General features: G+C 38.3%; 1 protein-coding gene across 1 annotated transcript in view; it reads left to right on the top strand.

The window, feature by feature from the left end:
• SYNE1 (spectrin repeat containing nuclear envelope protein 1) overlaps positions 1-23,745 on the top strand; it is a 780,519-nt gene that overhangs the window by 644,098 nt on the left and 112,676 nt on the right. The window contains 3 exon segments of the mRNA XM_053711805.1: positions 3,081-3,206; positions 5,169-5,324; positions 14,888-15,046. Coding sequence (XP_053567780.1) covers positions 3,081-3,206; positions 5,169-5,324; positions 14,888-15,046 — 441 coding nt within the window.

Raw genomic sequence — 23,745 nt, 5'->3', positions numbered from 1 at the left:
ACCTCATCTACTATGTTACTATTTTAGTATTTGCTTTGTCTTAGCTGGAAAATGTAGCTAAATTGTGTCCTATGCGGTTGTCCATTCAGATCCCAGTTGTGCACATTCTTACCTAGTAGCCACTGACTTGAGTGTTCCTTAAAGGGTTAAATGGCTGAGGTTTAAAGGAATAGTAGACCTACAACTGTTTTACAGTAGGATATAAAAGTAACGTTAGACATGCATTTCTATATTTGTTCACTAAGCAAACGCTGAAATGGCAGAGGTTTGTATTCATTCAGCTCTTTTTTGGCACTAGATATATTTGTAAAAAAAAATGCACCACACAAATATCTATGCAAATCCAGATGTTTGTGTGTTGCACTTTTTAATATATCCAGCGGCAAAAAGAATTAAATACATAAGACAGCAGCCATTTTCTGCATATGTTTCATTTTTATATGACATCTGAAAATGTATTTTTAAAGTTATCTCTTACTTTGGTATATGGCTATTTCAAAATGCAGACTGCAAATCTGCTCTATATAGCATTTGTTTCTATCTTAAAGGGATAGCCTAGTCAAAATTAAACTTTCATGATTCAGATAGAGCATGTAATTTTAAGCGACTTTCTAATTTACTCCTATTATCAATTTTTATTTGTTCTCTTAATATGTTTATTTGAAAAAGTAAGAATGTAAGCTTAGAGGCCGGCCCATTTTTGTTTCAGAACCTGGGTTAGCTTGCTTTATTAGTGTCTAAATGTAGCCACCAAACAGCAAGCGCTACTCAGGTGCTGAACCAAAAATGGGCCGGCTCCTACGCTTACATTTTTGCTTTTTCAAATAAAGATACCAGGAGAACGAAGAAAAATTGATAATAGGAGTAAATTAGAAAGTTGCTTAAAATTGCATGCTCTATCTGAATCATGAAAGTTTAATTTTGACTAGACTATCCCTTTAAAGGGACACTCAAGTCAAACTTTAACTTTCATGATTCAGATAGAGCACACAATTTTAAACAACTTTCCAATTTATTTCCATTTACAAAATGTGTACAGTCTTTTTTATATGTAAACTTTTTGAGTCACCAGCTCTTACGGATTATGTGCAAGAATTCACAGAATATATGTATATGCATTTGGGATTGGCTGATGGATGTCACATGGTACAGGGGTAGTAGAAATAGACATAACTTATCAACTTATATCTACTTTTCATTTGAACTTCAGACTAAGTTCTATTGCATTGTCCTTTTATCATGGATTTGTTAATTATACAAATCTACTGTATTTACTGGTCCCTTAAGCTGTAGGTACAACCAATGAGACGCATATTATTATTATTAGTATCATCAGGTGCCAACAGATCATCAGTGCCAACAGATTCCTCAGCGCTATGAACATAGGTGGTCTATAAAAAACAATTACAGGGATCAAATGGGTAGAGGGTCCTGCCGAGAGATGCACTGTTGTAGTTGGCTCTTATGAAGGTGAACTACAAACAGCTGGGCTCATAGGCTTACATGCTATGGGGTGTAAGGGGATAGCAGTGGAGATAGGAAGGTTAGTGTAGGTTGTATGCATCCCTGAATAGTAGAGTCTTCAGGGAGCACTTGAAGCTTTTAAAACTAGGGGAGATTCTTGTGGAGCGAGGCAGAGAGTTCCATAAGATGGGAGCCAGTCTTGAGAAATCTAATAGACGGGAAAGTGAGGAGGTAACAACAAAGAAGGAGAGTAGGAGATCATGAGCGGTGCAAAGGGGATGGGAGGGAGAGTATCTGGAGACAAGGTCTGAGATGTAGGGGGGGCAATGCAATTGAGGGCTTTGTGTGTCAAAGTGAGAATTTTGTGTTTAATCCTGGAGGCAAGAGGAAGCCAGTGAAGGGATTGGCAGAGAGGTGCGGCAGATGAAGAGCGACGTGTAAGGGAGATGAGCCTGGCAGAGGCATTCATTATGGAATGTAAAGGAGCTAGGCGGCAGCTAGGGAGACCAGAGAGGATGTTGCAGTAGTCGAGGCGGGAAAGGATGAGAGAGTGGATTAAAATCTTAGTTGTGTCTTGTCTAAGGAAATGTCTAATTTTAGCAATGTTTTTAAGGTGGAAGCGGCAGGCTTTAGCCAAGGACTGAATGTGAGTAGTGAAAGAAAGATCTGAGTCAAGTGTGACCGCCAGACATCAGGCATATGAGGTTGGGGTAATGATGGAGTTATCAACAGTTATAGAGACATGGGGGGGTGGAGATTTTGGAAAAAGGGTGGAAAATAAGGAGCTCCGTTTTGGAGAGATTTAGCTTGAGGTAGTGAGAGGACATCCAAGATGAGATATGAGAGAGACAGTTAGTGACACAGGTTAGCAAGGAAGGACATAGTTCTGGTGCAGAGAGGTAGATGCATACTGCATCTTCTATTGAACTCTATAGCAGCATTCTTCCTGCATTAATTCTGTTGAGGGGAAAGGCTTTTACAGTCAATGGTGCTATAGATTTCAGTTAAGTAGGCCGTACCCTTCGCATTAGCTGTACAAATGACATGTCAGAAGGTAGAAAAAAACGCAGCCCAGTGTGGGTGGCCAGCTACATCTTGGAATAGCTAAATACTAAATCATTCTTTAGTACCCTACACTGAATACTCATGTGCTCATCCTGCGTAGAGTATAACATCAAATAAGGTATGTTTGCACAATATAAATGATTTCAAATGTATGTAATATTTAAATGCATTTGAAAATCATTAATCTGCTGGGTTTACATTGACGTGAGTGATCTTATATGCTTTGGCCAAAATACGATTAAAAACATATTTTATGTGAACCCAGTTTGAAAAGAATTTTTTTATTATTTTTTGGATTTCTCAGAAAATGAAAATGAATAGAGCTAAGTAATATTTCTAGAAGTGGATTTCTAAGATGCTTTCCATAAAATATATATAGCTTGCATTTTCTTCATTTTGTTGGAGTACATCCCAGTCTTTGCAGGTTCTGATCTCATGTACTGCTCTGTGGGTTTAACATTCTAGACGATTTATGTTAATTGCCCTGCAGTAGCTGCATTGTGATTCAGCAAAAGCTTGCAGCTTACAAATAGGTCTGTTTTCTATTTCAGGACTGGGAAAAATGTGATAAGGGGATAGCAGAATCGTTGGAAAAACTAAGGACTTTCAGGAAAAATCTTTCTCAGCCTATCCCGGACCATCATGATGAGCTTCATGCCGAACAGATTCGTTGCAAGGTAAAAAATTAAAACTGGTTATTGGTAGTGACAATAATTTTTTTTAATTGTTTAATTCTCTTTTTCTGATATTTTATATAGAACTTTAGCAGCAGAGTCCCTAAGAATAAGAGCATGTAACATTATCACTAGCAAAGCAGCAACTCTATAGTTAAAGTACCGCTCAGGAGCCACAGAGAACTGCTGGTCCCAAACAGAAACTGACACAAATCCAATCAGCAGCACCAGTCGTACGACCCAGCTGTGCGACTACTGCTGCTGATTGGATCAGCGGCAGTTCATAAATTAGAGAAACGAGTAGTGGTTCACAGCCATAGATTAGATAAATGAGAAGTGGTTCACAGTTATAAATTAGAGAAATTAATTAAACTTTTTATGCGCGTTGGGATGCGCTGGTGTTACGAGTTGAAAGTAAAAAGTTATCGCTCTTGGGCTAACCCGATGCATAAAAAAAAAGCCAAACTTAAAATGATAACCTATTCCCTATAGAAGTCAATGGAGCAAAAACAGTGGAACCTAACACCCAACTCTCTTGCAAACCCAATCGCATTTTCTCATGTGCGCTAACCTGACATGAAAATATGAATAGGCCATACATACATTCTGCACATACAAGAATATGTTCTATTTATTCATACTTTTATGTTTATCTGATGGTTTTTTTAGTACAATATATAGCTATACCTCTGTTATTCATCCTAACCAAAATAATTCATGAACTGCATGACTCACTGCTGCAACTATACAATCCATGTGACAAGCTACCCCAAACTTATGTCTCTATACCCTTAACCTGTAGACTGTAAGCTCTCCGGAGCAGGGCCCTCTTCCTCCTGTACTAGATGAGTCTATTATCTTTTGTATTTTATCACAAATCCTTGCCATTGTATACCTCTGCAGTATTTATGTACCCAGCGCTACAGAATTTTGCGGCGCTTAACAAATGCATGATAATATATATATATATATATATATATATATATATATATATATATAATTATATATAGATATATACAGATATATAGGAATATATATTTATAAATGCTTAGAACATATTCTGCTATATTCTGCATTGGAATGTAAAAAATGTGCAGTACATACACAGTATAACACTTTATTAAATATGAATATTGCATAAATATGATTTTTTTCATCTCTTTAACTGCAAAGGGCTCCAATGCACTTGTGTTTATATGTGTATATATGTCTGTAAATACATATACACATATAAATACATAAATATACATCTTTAGAGATGTATATGTATGTATCTCTATGTTAAATCCCTTTACCTGCCTTTTTTCCCTCTAACACCTGAGACCTCATATCTTTGAGCCCATATAACTTGTTTGTGCAGTATTTTTTCTCAATTGTTATTATGAGTGTAACTGTACTTTGTAATTTATTTTTTATGTGTTTTGTGACACTTTTTTTGTTTTGCGAAACAGTTAACCACAGCTCTGAGGACGTGCTAACCCGACCAGCATTAACTTGAATTTCTCTCAAGCGATCGCATTTACTTTCAACTTGTAATATCAGAGCAATTTAACCTGCATGCAAAGATCACAAAAACCCGAAATTGCTTGCACACAAACGTTTGCGCTCCACTAGTAATCTGGCCCTTAATATTTTAATTTTTGATTATTAATTTCGTCATCAATTTCTTGCCTAGTATAGAAAATGTATTTACAGCATTGTCTAAACTTTCTTCATAGCAGACCGGCATTAATAAGCCAAATATAACTTACTTTCTAAATGTGTCCACACTTCAATAAAATATTAAATAAATGTGTAGCTACCTTATCTAATTTGTTAACTTCTAGTGATTGTTGTGCAGGCACTAAGGTTGCTATCTATTGTGTGTTTGTTTGTTCATGTTGTGCCAGTTTTACTATAGTTTGTATCCTTTTTAAAATGGCCTTCAAGTCAAAATGAATTTACACATTTATTTGTTTTTTGCAGGAACTAGAAAATGCAGTTGATGGGTGGGTTGAGGACCTGGCTCATTTGACTGTTCTGAAGAAGACTTTCTCACCATATATCAATGCAGATGACATCTCCATACTTAATGAGCGCATTGAGCTCTTGCAACGACAATGGGAGGAGCTTTGTCATCAGGTAACTTAAATGTTTTATTTGTTGTAGACACCACTTCAAAAATTTAGGGCCAGATTACAAGTTGATTGCTGAATATTTGCGTTCCACTGATAAATACCAGCGCACGCTAATGTGCGCTGGTATTACAAGTAAATCACAATGTGAACACGAGCTTGCGTTCTCATTGCTGGGAAGCTTTGAGCTCACGAGAACTAGCGCAGTGAAGGGGGTAAGTCGTGCAGCGATGGCAGCAAATTATATACATGTATATGAATATATACATATATATTTATGTGTTTATATATGTATATACACATATTAGCACATAAATATATATGTATATAAGCATATACAGTACATATATATTTACAGGGAACACACAGTTCTCAAAGACTGCAATGTAAAGGCGCTTTTTAGTGCCGTGTTTTTTCTAACACCCCACAACCGCTAACTTTAGCCCCTTTTTTGCAGTTATTTTATTAAAAAAAAAAAAAATATGCTACTATCTTTATTTTTTAACAAAGTATATCACACTTGATTTTGGGGCATTTGGCAGACATTTATAAAATTAAATTGATCTTTGGTTAATTTTATAAGTGCTAATTGCTACCACGAGCTCGCGGTAGCACTAACCAGCCACTTGTAATGGTTGGTTATTTATTACACGCCCGCCAATGGACGAATTTACCTGTTTGCGTGTGCACGATAAATTAGTGCTCCACTTGTAATCTAGCCCTTAGAGATTAGTACAAAATAAAGGTCAAAATATAAACTTCCACAAGAGGTAGTAATGACAAACACTGTGAAAGACTTTAAAGGGACACTGTACCCAATTTTTTTTCTTTCGTGATTCAGATTGAGCATGAAATTTTAAGCAACTTTCTAATTTACTCCTATTATCAAATTTTCTTCATTCTCTTGGTATCTTTATTTGAAATGCACGAATGTAAGTTTAGATGCCGGCCCATTTTTGGTGAACAACCTGGGTTGTCCTTGCTGATTGGTGGATAAATTCATCCACCAATAAAAAAAAAAGTGCTGTCCAGAGTACTGAAACCAAAAAAGCTTAGATGCCTTCTTTTTCAAATAAAGATAGCAAGAGAATGAAGAAAAATTGATAATAGGAGCAAATTAGAAAGTTGCTTAAAATTGCATGATCTTTCTGAATTACAAAAGAAAAAATTTGGGTTCAGTGTCCCTTTAAGCATAAGGCTATCCTACCAACTAGATAAGTTTATACTTTTAGGAAATATCGGACAGACTTGCTGGGCCTATGGCTCTTATCTGCTGTCAATATCTATGTTTCTATAGACATCAGAGGTAAAGTATACTTAGCTTAGCTTTCACAAAGGCATGTTCTAACACACATCACACTCTAGCACACGGATGGCTAACTTTGGCACCCCTAATGCTTCAGAACTAAATTTTCTCATGTTCAGTGCCTGCAGAGTGCCTATGCATCATGGGGAATGTAGTTTCACATCTGGAGTGCCAAGGTTAGCCATCACTGCTATAGTAGAACCAGATCAGTACTGCTGGGAAGACATCTTCTGATGGAGTTGTTAGAAACACCTTCCATTATTCCAAAGGAAATGAGAGCTCCAACACCTTTATATAGCCCTATACTTTGTGCTTGAGTCAGTTCAATTTCTACCTATTTAGAGTAAGATATTCTAGGAATTAAAAACCTTTTCATTGCAGGATTAGGAACCACATAGAATGATATTCCTTCAAACATAAAGCGACATTATAAAGTAACAGTTGTTAAAGCATATCCTCCTTACATTATAGAACCTAGTCCCACTAGCTCCCAAGCAGACTATGGCTGGTGAGCCAATCAGGAGTTGCGGTTGCACATTGCTGCCAATCCTCATCCATTTCCTGCTTTGGGGGTCGCAACAATTGTGGATTTGGAGTGGGACTTTGTGGAGGTTAATTACATAGGGCAACATTTATTAGGCAGCTATTGATGCTTCAGAGGCCTGTCGTTTCAAGTTCGCCTCAAACAATAATTAAGTAGCAGCGGTCTTAAGACTGCTGCTTCTTAACCTGTCCGCCACCTAAAAGGTGGGCGATTGACAGCCCCTGCTAGCAGCCGATTGGCTGGTTCAATGCTTGTGCAATGTTAAATGTGGGCAGTGCATGCTTTCCGCTCCCAGCGAGGTCCTGCGGACATGATTCTCTACTGCAATTCATGTCCGCCCGACCAATAGTAAATGGAGCCAATAGAATGCAAAAATGATTTGCCCTAATAATTAAAGCATATAATTTCATCATTTGAATGTCCCTTTAAAGATCTAAAAAAATCACCTTAAAAAAAGATTTAATCAATTTACACACAGTCTATGTGTCTGGCAAATGCTGTTATGACTGCGGACAAAAATAATGAAATAATTGAATATTGTTTCAGTTTTTTTCTTTTTAGAATGCTAGAAATATGTTTTGTCAGATTTGTACTAGTATAATACTAATATATTCATAAAAGTATATTTCTGACATTGTAACAGTCAGACAGTTGAGTCTTTTTCATTTGCTTCCCGGATGTGAAGAAGTGTTTGGTTCAGTAATTATTTTTTTTGAGATGATAACCACAACAGGAAATGTACCATCACAGGGGTTAAAAAAAAGAGCAAAGCAAAAAAGCAAAGCATTAAATCATAACGTTAGTTTCTTAAGGCATTAGGAATTCTATGATCATATTTCTGCCGATTGAAGAGATGTTCGGTAAGTACCTGAATTTATCTATGTTTTGGTGTTTACATCTTTTTATCATGATGTGAAATGGATGTTACACTAATGAAGGAAGAACTGTAATATAATAAAGAGAGTGAGAGATGGAAGGAACGAAAAGAGGGGGAGAGACATAGAGAGGAGAGAAGAGGGAGATGTAATTGAGCAAATGGGAGAGAAACTTTCAGTTAAATTAAAAATAAAACATTCTTTATATTAATATGGAGATTTGAATTGATGCCAAATGATTGAAGTTCAGGTCTCTTCAGCTTGGAAGAACTATATATCTTAAAAATATGACATTGTTTATATTTCTCCTGATATTTCTAAATCTGAATCTGGTAAGAAATGGGGCCGTATTTCCATTTGAAAGGGGGGGTGGGTCTTTGGACAGATTGTGCTGTAAAGGGGTGGGCTATGAGCAGACCCTATTGTATGTTTTGTATAGGGGACGTTGCTTGTGGAGTCTACTAGTAGGAATAGGATTAGGAGGCATGTGCTGTAAAATGGAAGAGTTTTTGATGTTCTGGGCTTGTACCAAGCATCAGAGATTAGACTGCTACAACATTTGCAAACTGTCCCGCAAAATACAGATCATTTGGAACATGTGCAGTTGACACGTTCACTGTTAAAATAGAACTAATGGATTAACAGCTGCATTTGTGACAGCCAATTTATTGCATGTGATTGGTAAAATGTTTCTGACAAGCGTATAGGGCAACGTTTTGTCATGTTAGTGTAACCTGTTTTTTTGTTTGGTTTTTAACCTGGAAATGTATTAGAGAAAGGGAAACATTTTGACAAATATAGATTTGGAAATTAACTCCATCATTACCCCAACCTCACATGCCCGATGTCTTGGGGTCACACTTGACTCAGATCTTTCTTTCACTCCTCACATTCAGTCCTTGGCTAAAGCCTGCCGCTTCCACCTTAAAAACATTGCTAAAACTCTCTCATCCTTTCCCGCCTTGACTACTGCAACTCCATCCTCTCTGGTCTCCCTAGCTGCCGCCTAGCTCCTTTACAATCCATAATGAATGCCTCTGCCAGACTCATCTTCCTTACACGTTGCTCTTCATCTGCTGCACCTCTAAGCCAATCCCTTCACTGGCTGTCTCTTGCCTCCAGGATTAAACACAAAATGCTCACTCTGACTTATAAAGCCCTCAATTGCAATGCTCCCCCCTACATCTCAGACCTTGTCTCCAGATACTCTCCCTCCCGACCCCTTGCTCCGCTCATGATCTCCTACTCTCCTCCTCTCTTGTTACCTCCTCACATTCCTGTTTACAAGATTTCTCTCTGCCTCGCTCCACAAGACTCTCCCCTAGTTTTAAAAGCTTCAAGTTCTCCCTGAAGGGACGCATACAACCTACACTAACTTTCCTATCTCCACTGCTATCCCCTTAAATCCCATAGCATGTAAACCTATGAGCTCAGCTATTTGTAGTCCACCTTCATAAGAGCCGACTACAACAGTGCAACTCTCAGCAGGACTCTCTACCCATTTGATCCCTGTAATTGGTTTTTATATACCACCTATGTTCATAGCGCTGCGGAACCTGTTAGCGCTCTACAAATACCTGATAATAATAATAATAATGGAGATGCTCAGGAACCAAATTATGGAAATAATTTTACATATTTTAAATTTAAATATCTAAATGTGAACTACTGTGTTTTTTTCTGTTGACTTACATTGAATTAAATTGTTACTCTGCTTTTATTAAACTTAAAGTTGAAAAGCTTCACACAGAAATTCATTTAAAAAAAAAAAATATTAAAGGGACATTGCAGCGTTTAAATCATAATTTAAGCTCTGTCTACACCCATAAAAAAGTATAATTATCTTATCCCTTTTTCTGGGTCTAGTTAGAGACATATATAAATGAGCTCCTCTGTTCATCAAGCAGTCAGTGTGCACCGTGTTGCAAGGTCAGATTATGAATTTGCCGCATTTAAAACTGGGCAATGGGGAATAAAGGGATTATCTATCTTTTAAACAATAACAATGTCCAAATATACTGTCCCTTTAAATAGAAAAAGCGTAAATTGTTATTTATAATAACAACTGTGCATTTTAATTACATACTATGGCCTAGATTTGGAGTTTGGCGTTAGCCGTGAAAACCAGCGTTAGAGGCTCCTAACGCTGGTTTTAGGCTACCGCCGGTATTTGGAGTCACTCAAAATAGGGTCTAACGCTCACTTTTCAGCCGCGACTTTTCCATACCGCAGATCCCCTTACGTCAATTGCGTATCCTATCTTTTCAATGGGATTTTTATAACTCCGGTATTTAGAGTCGTTTCTGAAGTGAGCGTTAGACATCTAACGACAAAACTCCAGCCGCAGGAAAAAAGTCAGTAGTTAAGAGCTTTCTGGTCTAACGCCGGTTTCTAAAGCTCTTAACTACTGTACTCTAAAGTACACTAACACCCATAAACTACCTATGTACCCCTAAACCGAGGTCCCCCCACATCGCCGACACTCGAATAATTTTTTTAACCCCTAATCTGCTGACCGCCACCTACGTTATCCTTATGTACCCCTAATCTGCTGCCCCTAACACCGCCGACCCCTGTATTATATTTATTAACCCCTAACCTGCCCCCCACAACGTCGCCTCCACCTACCTACACTTATTAACCCCTAATCTGCCGACCGCAAAGCGCCGCCACCTACGTTATCCTTATGTACCCCTAATCTGCTGCCCCTAACACCGCCGACCCCTATATTATATTTATTAACCCCTAATCTGCCCCCCTCAACGTCGCCTCCACCTGCCTACACTTATTAACCCCTAATCTGCCGACCGGACCGCTACTATAATAAAGTTATTAACCCCTAATCCGCCTCACTAACCCTATAATAAATAGTATTAACCCCTAATCTGCCCTCCCTAACATCGCCGACACCTAACTTCAATTATTAACCCCTAATCTGCTGACCGAATCTCGCCGCTATTCTAATAAATGTATTAACCCCTAAAGCTAAGTCTAACCCTAATACTAACACCCCCTAAGTTAAATATAATTTAAATCTAACGAAATTAATTAACTCTTATTAAATAAATTATTCCAATTTAAAGCTAAATACTTCCCTGTAAAATAAATCCTAATATAGCTACAATATAAATTATAATTATATTATAGCTATTTTAGGATTTATATTTATTTTACAGGTAACTTTGTATTTATTTTAACCAGGTACAATAGCTATTAAATAGTTAAGAACTATTTAATAGCTAAAATAGTTAAAATAATTACAAATTTACCTGTAAAAGAAATCCTAACCTAAGTTACAATTAAACCTAACACTAGACTATCAATAAATTAATTAAATAAACTACCTACAATTACCTACAATTAACCTAACACTACACTATCAATAAATTAATTAAATACAATTGCTACAAATAAATACAATTAAATAAACTAGCTAAAGTACAAAAAATAAAAAAGAACTAAGTTACAAAAAATAAAAAAATATTTACAAACATAAGAAAAATATTACAACAATTTTAAACTAATTACACCTACTCTAAGCCCCCTAATAAAATAACAAAGCCCCCCCCAAAAAAAAAATGCCCTACCCTATTCTAAATTACTAAAGTTCAAAGCTCTTTTACCTTACCAGCCCTGAACAGGGCCCTTTGCGGGGCATGCCCCAAGAAATACAGCTCTTTTGCCTGTAAAAAAACATACAATACCCCCCCCCCAACATTACAACCCACCACCCACATACCCCTAATCTAACCCAAACCCCCCTTAAATAAACCTAACACTAAGCCCCTGAAGATCATCCTACCTTGTCTTCACCATACCAGGTTCACCGATCGGTCCAGAAGAGCTCCTCCGATGTCCTGATCCAAGCCCAAGCAGGGGACTGAAGAGGTCCATGATCCTGCTGAAGTCTTCATCCAAGCGGGGCAGAAGAGGTCTTCCATCCGATTGAAGTCTTTATCCAAGCGGCATCCATCCGGAGCGAAGCGGCAGCATCCTGAAGACCTCCACCGCGGAACATCCATCCTGGCCGACGACTGAACGACGAATGACGGTTCCTTTAAATGACGTCATCCAAGATGGCGTCCCTCGAATTCCGATTGGCTGATAGGATTCTATCAGCCAATCGGAATTAAGGTAGGAATATTCTGATTGGCTGATGGAATCAGCCAATCAGAATCAAGATCAATCCGATTGGCTGATCCAATCAGCCAATCAGATTGAGCTCGCATTCTATTGGCTGATCGGAACAGCCAATAGAATGCGAGCTCAATCTGATTGGCTGATTGGATCAGCCAATCGGATTGAACTTGATTCTGATTGGCTGATTCCATCAGCCAATCAGAATATTCCTACCTTAATTCCGATTGGCTGATAGAATCCTATCAGCCAATCGGAATTCGAGGGACGCCATCTTGGATGACGTCATTTAAAGGAACCGTCATTCGTCGTTCAGTCGTCGGCCAGGATGGATGTTCCACGGTGGAGGTCTTCAGGATGCTGCCGCTTCGCTCCGGATGGATGCCGCTTGGATGAAGACTTCAATCGGATGGAAGACCTCTTCTGCCCCGCTTGGATGAAGACTTCAGCAGGATCATGGACCTCTTCAGCCCCCCGCTTGGGCTTGGATCAGGACATCGGAGGAGCTCTTCTGGACCGATCGGTGAACCTGGTATGGTGAAGACAAGGTAGGATGATCTTCAGGGGCTTAGTGTTAGGTTTATTTAAGGGGGGTTTGGGCTAGATTAGGGGTATGTGGGTGGTGGGTTGTAATGTTGGGGGGGGGGTATTGTATGTTTTTTTTTACAGGCAAAAGAGCTGTATTTCTTGGGGCATGCCCCGCAAAGGGCCCTGTTCAGGGCTGGTAAGGTAAAAGAGCTTTGAACTTTAGTAATTTAGAATAGGGTAGGGCATTTTTTTATTTTGGGGGGCTTTGTTATTTTATTAGGGGGCTTAGAGTAGGTGTAATTAGTTTAAAATTGTTGTAATATTTTTCTTGTTTGTAAATATTTTTTTATTTTTTGTAACTTAGTTCTTTTTTATTTTTTGTACTTTAGCTAGTTTATTTAATTGTATTTATTTGTAGCAATTGTATTTAATTAATGTATTGATAGTGTAGTGTTAGGTTAATTGTAGGTAATTGTAGGTAGTTTATTTAATTAATTTATTGATAGTCTAGTGTTAGATTTAATTGTAACTTAGGTTAGGATTTCTTTTACAGGTAAATTTGTAATTATTTTAACTATTTTAGCTATTAAATAGTTCTTAACTATTTAATAGCTATTGTACCTGGTTAAAATAAATACAAAGTTACCTGTAAAATAAATATAAATCCTAAAATAGCTATAATATAATTATAAATTATATTGTAGCTATATTAGGATTTATTTTACAGGTAAGTATTTAGCTTTAAATAGGAATAATTTATTTAATAAGAGTTAATTAATTTCGTTAGATTTAAATTATATTTAATTTAGGGGGGTGTTAGTATTAGGGTTAGACTTAGCTTTAGGGGTTAATACATTTATTAGAATAGCGGCGAGATTCGGTCGGCAGATTAGGGGTTAATAATTGAAGTTAGGTGTCGGCGATGTTAGGGAGGGCAGATTAGGGGTTAATACTATTTATGATAGGGTTAGTGAGGCGGATTAGGGGTTAATAACTTTATTATAGTAGCGCTCAGGTCCGCTCGGCAGATTACGGGTTAATAAGTGTAGGCAGGTGGAGGCGACGTTGTGGGGGGCAGATTAGGGGTTAATAAATATAATATAGGGGTCGGCGATGTTAGGGCAGCAGATTAGGGGTACATAGGGATAATGTAAGTAGCGGCGGTTTACGGAGCGGAAGATTAGGGGTTAATAATAATATGCAGGGGTCAGCGATAGCGGGGGCGGCAGATTAGGGGCTAATAAGTGTAAGGTTAGGGGTGTTTAGACTCGGGGTACATGTTAGAGTGTTAAGTGCAGACGTAGGAAGGGTTACCGCATAGCAAACAATGGGGCTGCGTTAGGAGCTGAACGCGGCTTTTTTGCAGGTGTTTGGTTTTTTTTCACCTCAAACAGCCCCATTGTTTCCTATGGGGGAATCGTGCACGAGCACGTTTTTGAGGCTGGCCGCGTCCGTAAGCAACTCTGGTATCGAGAGTTGAAGCTGCGTTAAAAATGCTCTACGCTCCTTTTTTGGAGCCTAACGCAGCCTTTATGTGGACTCTCGATACCAGAGTTATTTTTATGGTGCGGCCAGAAAAAAGACGGCGTTAGTTTTTCGGGTCGTTACTGACAAAACTCCAAATCTAGGCCTATGTGTTTTTATTCATCTTCGTATACATCTGTAAATGCCATTTAAAGAAACCTTTCAGGTGAAAGGTTAATTTATTTTAAATTTATATTTATTGTTGAAAACTTAAAATTTTGTAACTGATGAAAGAGGCATACAACTCAAAATGGAAAGTCTCTGCAATGCATGTAGCATATCTACATATGCTTCATGCACCTGTATTTAATCACTGCTCCTGCTCAGAGAGCCAGTAGTGGCATAGTCACTCAACAGTGATGATGCAAATATAGTTATTGCTTAAGCAGTATATGTTCTCTGAACAGATGCGTTGTTTGAATGCAGGTGCACTGGGCATATGCACATATACTACGTGCACAGTAGAAGCTATTACTGTGTGAAACAATGATAACCTTTAATAAAATTGTTTTTAAAACATGTGTTGCAAAAATTCTTATATTCAAAATGCGCTCTTGCGTGTTTCAATTTCAAGTGTTATGTCCCTTTAAGGTTTGCAGTTAAAATAATTTTTCTTATTTGATTTAGTGATTTTTTTTATCTGCTTAAATTTGCAGGTATCATTGAGACAGCAGCAAGTCAGTGAGAGGCTTAATGAGTGGGCTATATTCAACGAGAAGAACAAGGAACTGTGTGAATGGCTCACGCAGATGGAGAGCAAAGTCTCACAGAATGCAGACATCAGCATTGAAGAGATGATTGAAAAACTTAAAAAGGTATATGCAGCACTTTAATACAATGCTTTTAATCTTCATTAGTAGTCTCTTCTCCTATGAGTTAAAGGGACAGTGAATTCAAAACTAAACTTTCATGATTCAGATAGGGCATCCAATTTTAAACAACTTTCCAATTTACTTTTAGCATCAAATTTGCTTTGTTCCCTTAGTATTCTTTGTTGAAAGCTAAACCTAGGTTGGCTCATATGCAAATTTCTAAGCCCTTGAAGGCCGCCTCTTATCTCAGTGCATTTTGGCAGTTTTTCATAGTTGGACATTGCTTGTTCATGTGTGTCATATACATGTGCTCACTCCCATGGAGTTATTTATGAGTCAGCATTCAGGCCATAGGGCATACAAGGCAAATGTCCAGTGGGCCGGGCTCTTATGTGGGCCTTGCTGCTATATATAATACCACCCTCTCTTAATATGGGTACAAAATCTGCCTATTTTGTAATACAGAAAGTACATTTTCTGTGTAGTTTCAAGCAGTTGTGCTGCAGGGCGATCTGGTGTTTTAGGACTAAATAGCTGACAGAGGTCTAACTGATGTGGGCTGCTCTGCCTTTAAATGCCCGAACCTATTTTTGGTCCCAGTGTAGTACTGTCAGCACAAGAACTGAGATAAGGGGTCAGTCTGCAGAGGCTTAGATACAAGGTAATCACAGAGGTAAAAAATATATTCGTATAACCGTGTTGGTTATGCAAAACAGGGGAATGGGTAATAAAGGGATTATCTTTTTAAACAATAACAAGTTTGGTGTAGATTGTCCCTTTAATGTCTCAAAGGTTGGATTTTGTCCAGTATGGCAAATGATTGCTCTTTAGAATTATACAGTTTCATTATAGTGAGTAAATATCCTGAAGTAACACAAGTGATTGTTATCATCTGTTAATTTTTTAGAGTGTGTTCTTTTCCCACCCCTGACCCTAGCTAACCATGTTATCAACACATGTATCCAATATGAGGAATATATATATAATGCGGTACAAAGCTCATCGTACCACATAACGTATATATACATCGGAGCTGCAGGAAGCTCCTGCAGTCTCGGTTGTAAAGTTACAGCCGAGAGTTGGAGTTCCTGAGCTCCAGGCATCTGTCTGTATATGGAACCAAGATATGATCGATGCTCCGGTTCCATATGAAGGCATATGCTGATGGTTTCAGACAGTGACACTGTGAGCTTCTTGTGCCGGAGGGAGGTGTGGGAGGGAAGGTGGGAGGCAGGTTGGTGGCACAGAGGGAGAGGGAGGGGCCTTATGCTACATAAAAAAAAATTAAGTGAGAGGGACGAATGGGAAGCTACACTACTGAAAAAAAACTACTGATATAATATATATATATATATATATATATATATATATATATATATATATATACAGTAGTTGCTGGCAGTACTAAAGATGGCCACCATTAGTTGGAGGGGGAGGGTTAGAGAGCTATTTGGGGGGATAAGGGAGGTGGGAGGGTTGAGGAGGATCACTACACTGCAGAAAAAAATAAAGATAAAAATAATAATAATAATAATAATAATATTAATAATAAAAAAAAAAAACTAAATTGCATCCTAGCAGACTGTTTGCCAGTACCTAAGATGGTGGTGACCAGTGGGGGGGAGGGAAGAGAGAAGTTTGGGAGGGATCAGGGGGTGGGAGGTAATCTCTACACGACTGCTAAAATTAACGTTACAAGCTACCCGATTAACCACTTCACTGCCAGGAATAATAGAAATGTGCTGTGCAGCTGTAATCAGCATCCTTAAATTACCAAAAAGCAATGGCAAAGCCATATATGTCTGTTTTTTTCTGAAAAAGGGATCCCAGAGAAGCTTTTACAATCATTTGTGCCATGATTGCACAAGTGGTATGTAAATAATTTTAGTGAGAAACCCAAAGTTTGTGAAAAAGTTAATGATTTTTTTTATATGATCGCATTTGGCGGTGAAAAGGTGGCATGAAATATACCAAAATGGGCCTAGATCAATACCTTGGGTTGTCTACTTAAAACATATTTATAGTTTTGACAAGTTAAAAAAAAAAACATGACTCTATTTCTGTTTAAATGGAGTGATAGCAAAAATTATTTAAAAATCTCTGGTATTTTGGGCAAGTGCTTCTCTGAAATCCCCAGGGGGCAAATGGGTTAAATACATAGGTAAAGTCATACTTGGACCACCTGAACACAGCTGTTAATTGAAGGATCAGGTGACTACCACTCCTGATTGGCTCACTGGTGGTTTCCTACTTGGGAGTTGCAATGCTTGTTGCTCATGAGCAGGAATTTACATATGCAATTAACCCTTACTGGGAGTTAATCCCACAGCACATATATTTTTAGATAATGGCTATTGTCTTTTAACAGAATTGACCTGGGAAATCTGTTTTTCACTGGTCAGTACCAGAACCATGTTGGAAATCAGTTTAGGTAGATTGTAGGGACACATTCATTCTATGGTTATCCTGTCTCACTTGTCAATCAATATCAATAAAAGACACATCTACCCATGTGTTGCTTTTGAATTGCTGCAGACTTGATAGTCAGATGTTGCAATGGTGAGTCCTCTTGAAATTAGATATGTTGTGGCTTGTAGTGAGGCCAATGGACACGTTTAGGGACACAGCTCTAGTAATTTAAAGGGACATTGAACCCAATTTTTTTTCTTTTGTGATTCAGATAGAGCATGAAATTTCTCTTTAAGTGTATCCAGTCCACGGATCATCCATTACTTGTGGGATATTCTCCTTCCCAACAGGAAGTTGCAAGAGGATCACCCACAGCAGAGCTGCTATATAGCTCCTCCCCTCACTGCCATATCCAGTCATTCTCTTGCAACTCTCAACAAAGATGGAGGTCGTAAGAGGACTGTGATGTTTTATACTTAGTTTATTTCTTCAATCAAAAGTTTGTTATTTTTAAATGGTACCGGAGTGTACTGTTTATCTCAGGCAATATTTAGAAGAAGAATCTGCCTGCGTTTTCTATGATCTTAGCAGGAGTAACTAAGATCCTTTGCTGTTCTCACACATTCTGAGGAGTGAGGTAACTTCAGAGGGGGAATGGCGTGCAGGTTTTCCTGCAATAAGGTATGTGCAGTTAATATTTTTCTAGGGATGGAATTTGCTAGAAAATGCTGCTGATACCGAAGTAATGTAAGTAAAGCCTTAAATGCAGTGATAGCGACTGGTATCAGGCTTATTAATAGAGATACATACTCTTATAAAAGTGTATTTTAAAACGTTTGCTTGCATGTTTAATCGTTTTTTTATATATGTTTGGTGATAAAACTTATTGGGGCCTAGTTTTTTCCACATGGCTGGCTTGAATTTTGCCTAGAAACAGTTCCCTGAGGCTTTCCACTGTTGTAATATGAGTGGGAGGGGCCTATTTTAGCACTTTTTTGAGTAGAAAATTACAGACACAGACATCCAGCTTCTTTCTGCATGATCCAGGACTTCTCTGAAGGGCTAAAAGGCTTCAAAAGTCGTATTGAGGGAGGTAAAAAGCCACAGTAGAGCTGTGGCAGTCGTTGTGACTGTTTGAAAAACGTTTTTTGTCATTTGTTATTCCGTTTTTGGTATTAAGGGGTTAATCATCCATTGCAAGTGGGTGCAATGCTCTGCTAACTTATTACATACACTGTAAAAAATTTGTTAGTGTAACTGCCTTTTTTCACTGTTATTTCAAATTTGGACAAAATTTGTGTTTCTTAAAGGCGCAGTAATGTTTTTTATATTGCTTGTAAACTTGTTTTAAAGTGTTTTCCAAGCTTGCTGGTTTCATTGCTAGTCTGTTTAAACATGTCTGACACAGAGGAACCTACTTGTTCATTATGTTTGAAAGCCATGGTGGAGCCCCATAGGAGAATGTGTACTAAATGTATTGATTTCACCTTAAACAGTAAAGATCAGTCTTTATTAGGGTTGCACCGATACCGATACCAAGTATTTGCATGAGTACTTGTACTCGTGCAAATGCACCGATACTTATACCGATACCTCCACTTCCTACCCATATGCTATCTTGTGGCGTTTTTTCAAACTGCATGCTCCCATTTCATTTTAAGCTGAAGTGGAGACTAAACTAAAAATTGTTTACTACTGTTCTGCCAATACAAATTGCTGTTATTTGTATTATTGTAGGAGAGATCACTGTACCTCGTTCAGACAAACCCCTGAAGTACTGGTCAGTTAATAAACTGAGATTTCCAGCTCTGGCTAAAATGGTCCAAAAATATCTTTCTGCCCCATGCAGTAGTGTGGAAAGTGAAAGACTGTTCAACTTAGAGTCAAACCTCCTTACTGATGGCAAAAACAGACTTATAGCTGAATATGCAGAGAGGCTTCTGTTCTGTTCTTTAAAAAAGAACTTGTCACTAACTTTTGAAAAATTATTCTAATTGCTAAATTGCCTTTTTTACTGCTAGTTCTCATCTTGCACAATTATGTTCAAAACATACTGTACTCTGAGGAACATCCATAGGTTAGCTTATATAATTGCAGGAAGAGTACTCATGGCAAAAATTAAATTAATTCCAATGAACACTCATCCTGCAATTATAGGACTAGATTTAGATTACATTTGATTGGTAAGCTTTATCAATGCTTTGTTCACATTTCCAACACCATAGACTTTAGCATAGCATTGGTAAAACTTGCCAGTCAAATGTAATTTAGCCCATAGTGTTGTTCCCCCATGATTAAACAGTGCACTGTTCTATTTTTACTATATTTCTATTTTTTACTGTATTGCACTGGTTGGTTGTGATTTTATATTTGTTATTTGTTGTTGTTATTAATATATTTTATTGTAATATTTTTATTTATAAACATGTTCTGTGAACTTTATGACACATAAAACGGTTTTATTATTATTTCATAATGTCTTTTAAGTTACAGTCCTTCATAATTATAAAGAAGGAATCTTAAATAATTAGTCTGTATTGTGCTTGGTTAACTGTCACATGACATTAAAAAAAAAAAAGTATCGGTAATTGGTATCGACGAGTATTTGAAAACAAGTATCGGTACTTGTACTCGGTCTTAAAAAAATGGTATCGGTGCAACCCTAGTCTTTATCTATAAAAGAATTATCACCAGAGGGTTCTGTCGAGGGGGAAGTTATGCCGACTAACTCTCCCCACGTGTCAGACCCTTCGCCTCCCGCTCAGGGGACGCACGCTAGTATGGCGCCAATTACATCAGGGACGCCCATGATACTGCGTCACAGTATGCAGAACATGAGGACGGAGAGCTTCAGTCTGTGGGTGACATCTCTGACTCGGGGAAACCTGATTCAGAGATTTCTAATTTTAAATTTAAGCTTGAGAACCTCCGTGTATTGCTTGGGGAGGTATTAGCTGCTCTGAATGACTGTAACACAGTTGCAATTCCAGAGAAATTGTGTAGGCTGGATAGATACTAGGCGGTGCCGGTGTGTACTGATGTTTTTCCTATACCTAAAAGGCTTACAGAAATTATTAGCAAGGAGTGGGATAGACCCGGTGTGCCCTTTTCCCCACCTCCTATATTTAGAAAAATGTTTCCAATAGACGCCACTACACGGGACTTATGGCAGACGGTCCCTAAGGTGGAGGGAGCAGTTTCTACTTTAGCAAAGCGTACTACTATCCCGGTTGAGGACAGTTGTGCTTTTTCAGATCCAATGGATAAAAAATTGGAGGGTTACCTTAAGAAAATGTTTATTCAACAAGGTTTTCTCTTGTTAAGTGTATCCAGTCCACGGATCATCCATTACTTATGGAATATATTCTCCTTCCTAACAGGAAGCTGCAAGAGTCCACCCACAGCAAAGCTGCTATATAGCTCCTCCCCTAACTGCCATATTCAGTCATTCTCTTGCAAGCCTCAACATAGATAGGAGGTTGTGAGAGTCTGTGGTGCTTTCTACTTAGTTTATTCTTCAATCAAAAGTTTGTTATTTTTAAATGGCACCGGAGTGTGCTGTTTATCTCAGGCAGTATTTGGAAGAAGAATCTGCCTGCGTTTTTCTATGATCTTAGCAGACGTAACTAAGATCCATTTGCTGTTCTCACACATTCTGAGGAGTGAGGTACTTCAGAGGGGGAATGGCGTGCAGGTTTTCCTGCAGATAAGGTATGTGCAGTAAAATATTTTTCTAGGAATGGAATTGACTAAGAAAATACTGCTGATACCAAAGTAATGTAAGTAAAGCCTTAAATGCAGCGATAGCGACTGGTATCAGGCTTATTAATAGAGATACATACTCTTGTAAAAATGTGTTTTAAAACGTTTGCTGGCATGTTTAATCGTTTTTTAACATATGTTTGGTGATAAAACTTATTGGGGCCTAAGTTTTTTCCACATGGCTGGCTTAAATTTTGCATAGAAACAGTTTCCTGAGGCTTTCCACTGTTATAGTATAAAAGTTACAGTTGGTGCAGTTAAAATTACAAACAGTGACATTCAGCTTCCCTCAGCAGTCCCCTGCATGCTATAGGACATCTCTGAAGGGCTCAAAAGGGCTTCAAAAGTAGGAGCTGTTATGACTGTTTAAAACATATTTTTCGTTTTGTTAATCTGTTTTTTGTATTAAGGGGTTAATCATCCATTTGCAAGTGGGTGCAATGCTCTGCTAACTTGTTACATACACTGTAAAAATTTTGTTAGTTTAACTGCCTTTTTTCACTGTTATTTCAAATTTTGGCAAAATTTGTTTCTCTTAAAGGCACAGTAACGTTTTATATATTTGCTTGTTAACTTGATTTAAAGTGTTTTCCAAGCTTACTAGTCTCATTATTAGTCTGTTCTAACATGTCTGACATAGAGGAAGCTCTGTGTTCATTATGTTTTAAAGCCATGGTGGAACCCCATCTTAGAATGTGTACCAGATGTACTGATTTCATGTTAAACAATAAAGATCATTTTTTGTCTTTAAAAACATTATCACCAGAGGATTCTGTCGTGGGGGTAGTTATGCCGACTAACTCTCCCCACGTGTCAGACCTTTTGACTCCCGCTTTAGGGACTCACGCTCAAATGGCGCCAAGTACATCAAGGGCACCCATAGCGTTTCTTTACCAGGGGATTCTGTCGAGGGGAAAGTTATGCCGACTAACTCTCCCCACGTGTCAGACCCTTCGACTCCCGTTTCAGGGACTCACGCTCAAATGGCGCCAAGTACATCAAGGGCGCCCATAGCGTTTATTTTACAAGACATGGCAAAGGTGGTGAATAATATTCTGGCAGCAGTATTAGTCAGACTACCTGAAATTAAAGGAAAGCAGTTAGCTCTGGGGGTAGATACAGAGCATACAGACGCTTTAAGAACCATGTATGATACTACCTCACAATATGCTTAGTCTGTGGGTGATTTTTTTTTTTTTGACTCAGGGAAGATGATTTAACCTGATTCTGATATTTCTACATTTAAAATTTATGCTTGAGAACCTCCACTTGTTGCTCAGGGAGGCTTTGGCTGCTCTGAATGAATGTGTACAATCGCAGGGCCAGAGAAATTGTGTAGACTGGATAAATAATATGCAGTGCCGGTGTGTACTGATGTTTTTCCAATACCTAAAGAGGTTTACTAAAAAATTTTTTAATAAGGAATGGGATAGACCAGGTGTGCCGTTCTCTTCCCCTCCTATTTTTTAGAAGAATGTTTTCTAATAGTTACCACCACACGGGACTTCTGGCAGACAGTTCCTAAGGTGGAGAGAAGAGTTTCTACTCTAGCTAAGCGTACCACTACCTCTGACGAGGACAGTTGTGCTTTTTAGATCCAATGGATAAAAAATGTTTATTCAACAGGGTTTTATCCTGCAGCCCCTTGCATACATTGCTTCTGTCACTGCTGCTGCAGCGTTCTGGGTTGAGTCTCTTGATGAGGCTTTACAGTTAAGCGACTCCATTGGATGAATATATTTGACAAGCTTATGCTAGCCAATTCCTTTGTTTTCTGATGCCTTGTTCATTTGACTAGACTAACGGCTAAGAATTCTGTTTTTTACTATACTGGCGCGCAGAGCGCTATGGCTTATATCATGGTCAGCTGTCGTGACTTTAATAAATAAGCTACTTAACTTCCCTTCAAGGGGCAGACCCTATTCGGGCCTGGTTTGAAGGAGATTATTGCTTATATCACTGGAGGAAAAGGTCATGCCCTTCCTCAGGATAGGTCTAAATCAAGGGCAAAAAAAAAAAAAAAAAAAAGTCTAATTTTCGTACCTTTTAAAAACTTCAGGGCAGGTGTGGCATCCTCTTCCTCTAGTCCAAGGCGGTCTGGAGACAATCGGACCTGGAACAAAGATAAGCAGGCCAAGGAGCCTGCTGCTGCCTCTAAGGCAGCATGAAGGAACGGACCCCTATCCGGTAACGGATCCTATAGGGGGCAGACTTTCATTCTTTGCCCAGGCGTGGGCAAGAGATGCCCAGGATCCCTAGGCATTGGAATTTATATCCCAGAGATATCTTCTGGATTTCAAAGATTCCCCCCCAAAAAAAGGGGAGATTTCGCCTTTCACAATTATCTGCAAACCAGATAAAGAAGGAGGCATTCTTACATTGTGTACGAGATCCATCCAGTTCCAAGAGAGGAACAGGGACAGAGTTTTTACTCAAATCTGTTTGTGGTTCCCAAGGAGAGGGAACCTTCAGACCTATTTTGGATCTAAAGATCTTAAACAAATTCCTCAGAATTCCGTCATTTAAGATGG

The sequence above is a fragment of the Bombina bombina genome, chromosome 4 (genome assembly GCF_027579735.1).
Source record: "Bombina bombina isolate aBomBom1 chromosome 4, aBomBom1.pri, whole genome shotgun sequence".
In the NCBI taxonomy this organism is placed as follows: Eukaryota; Metazoa; Chordata; class Amphibia; order Anura; family Bombinatoridae; genus Bombina; species Bombina bombina.
Note: the sequence above shows the minus strand (reverse complement) of the source record. Positions and strands in the feature narration are given on the sequence as shown.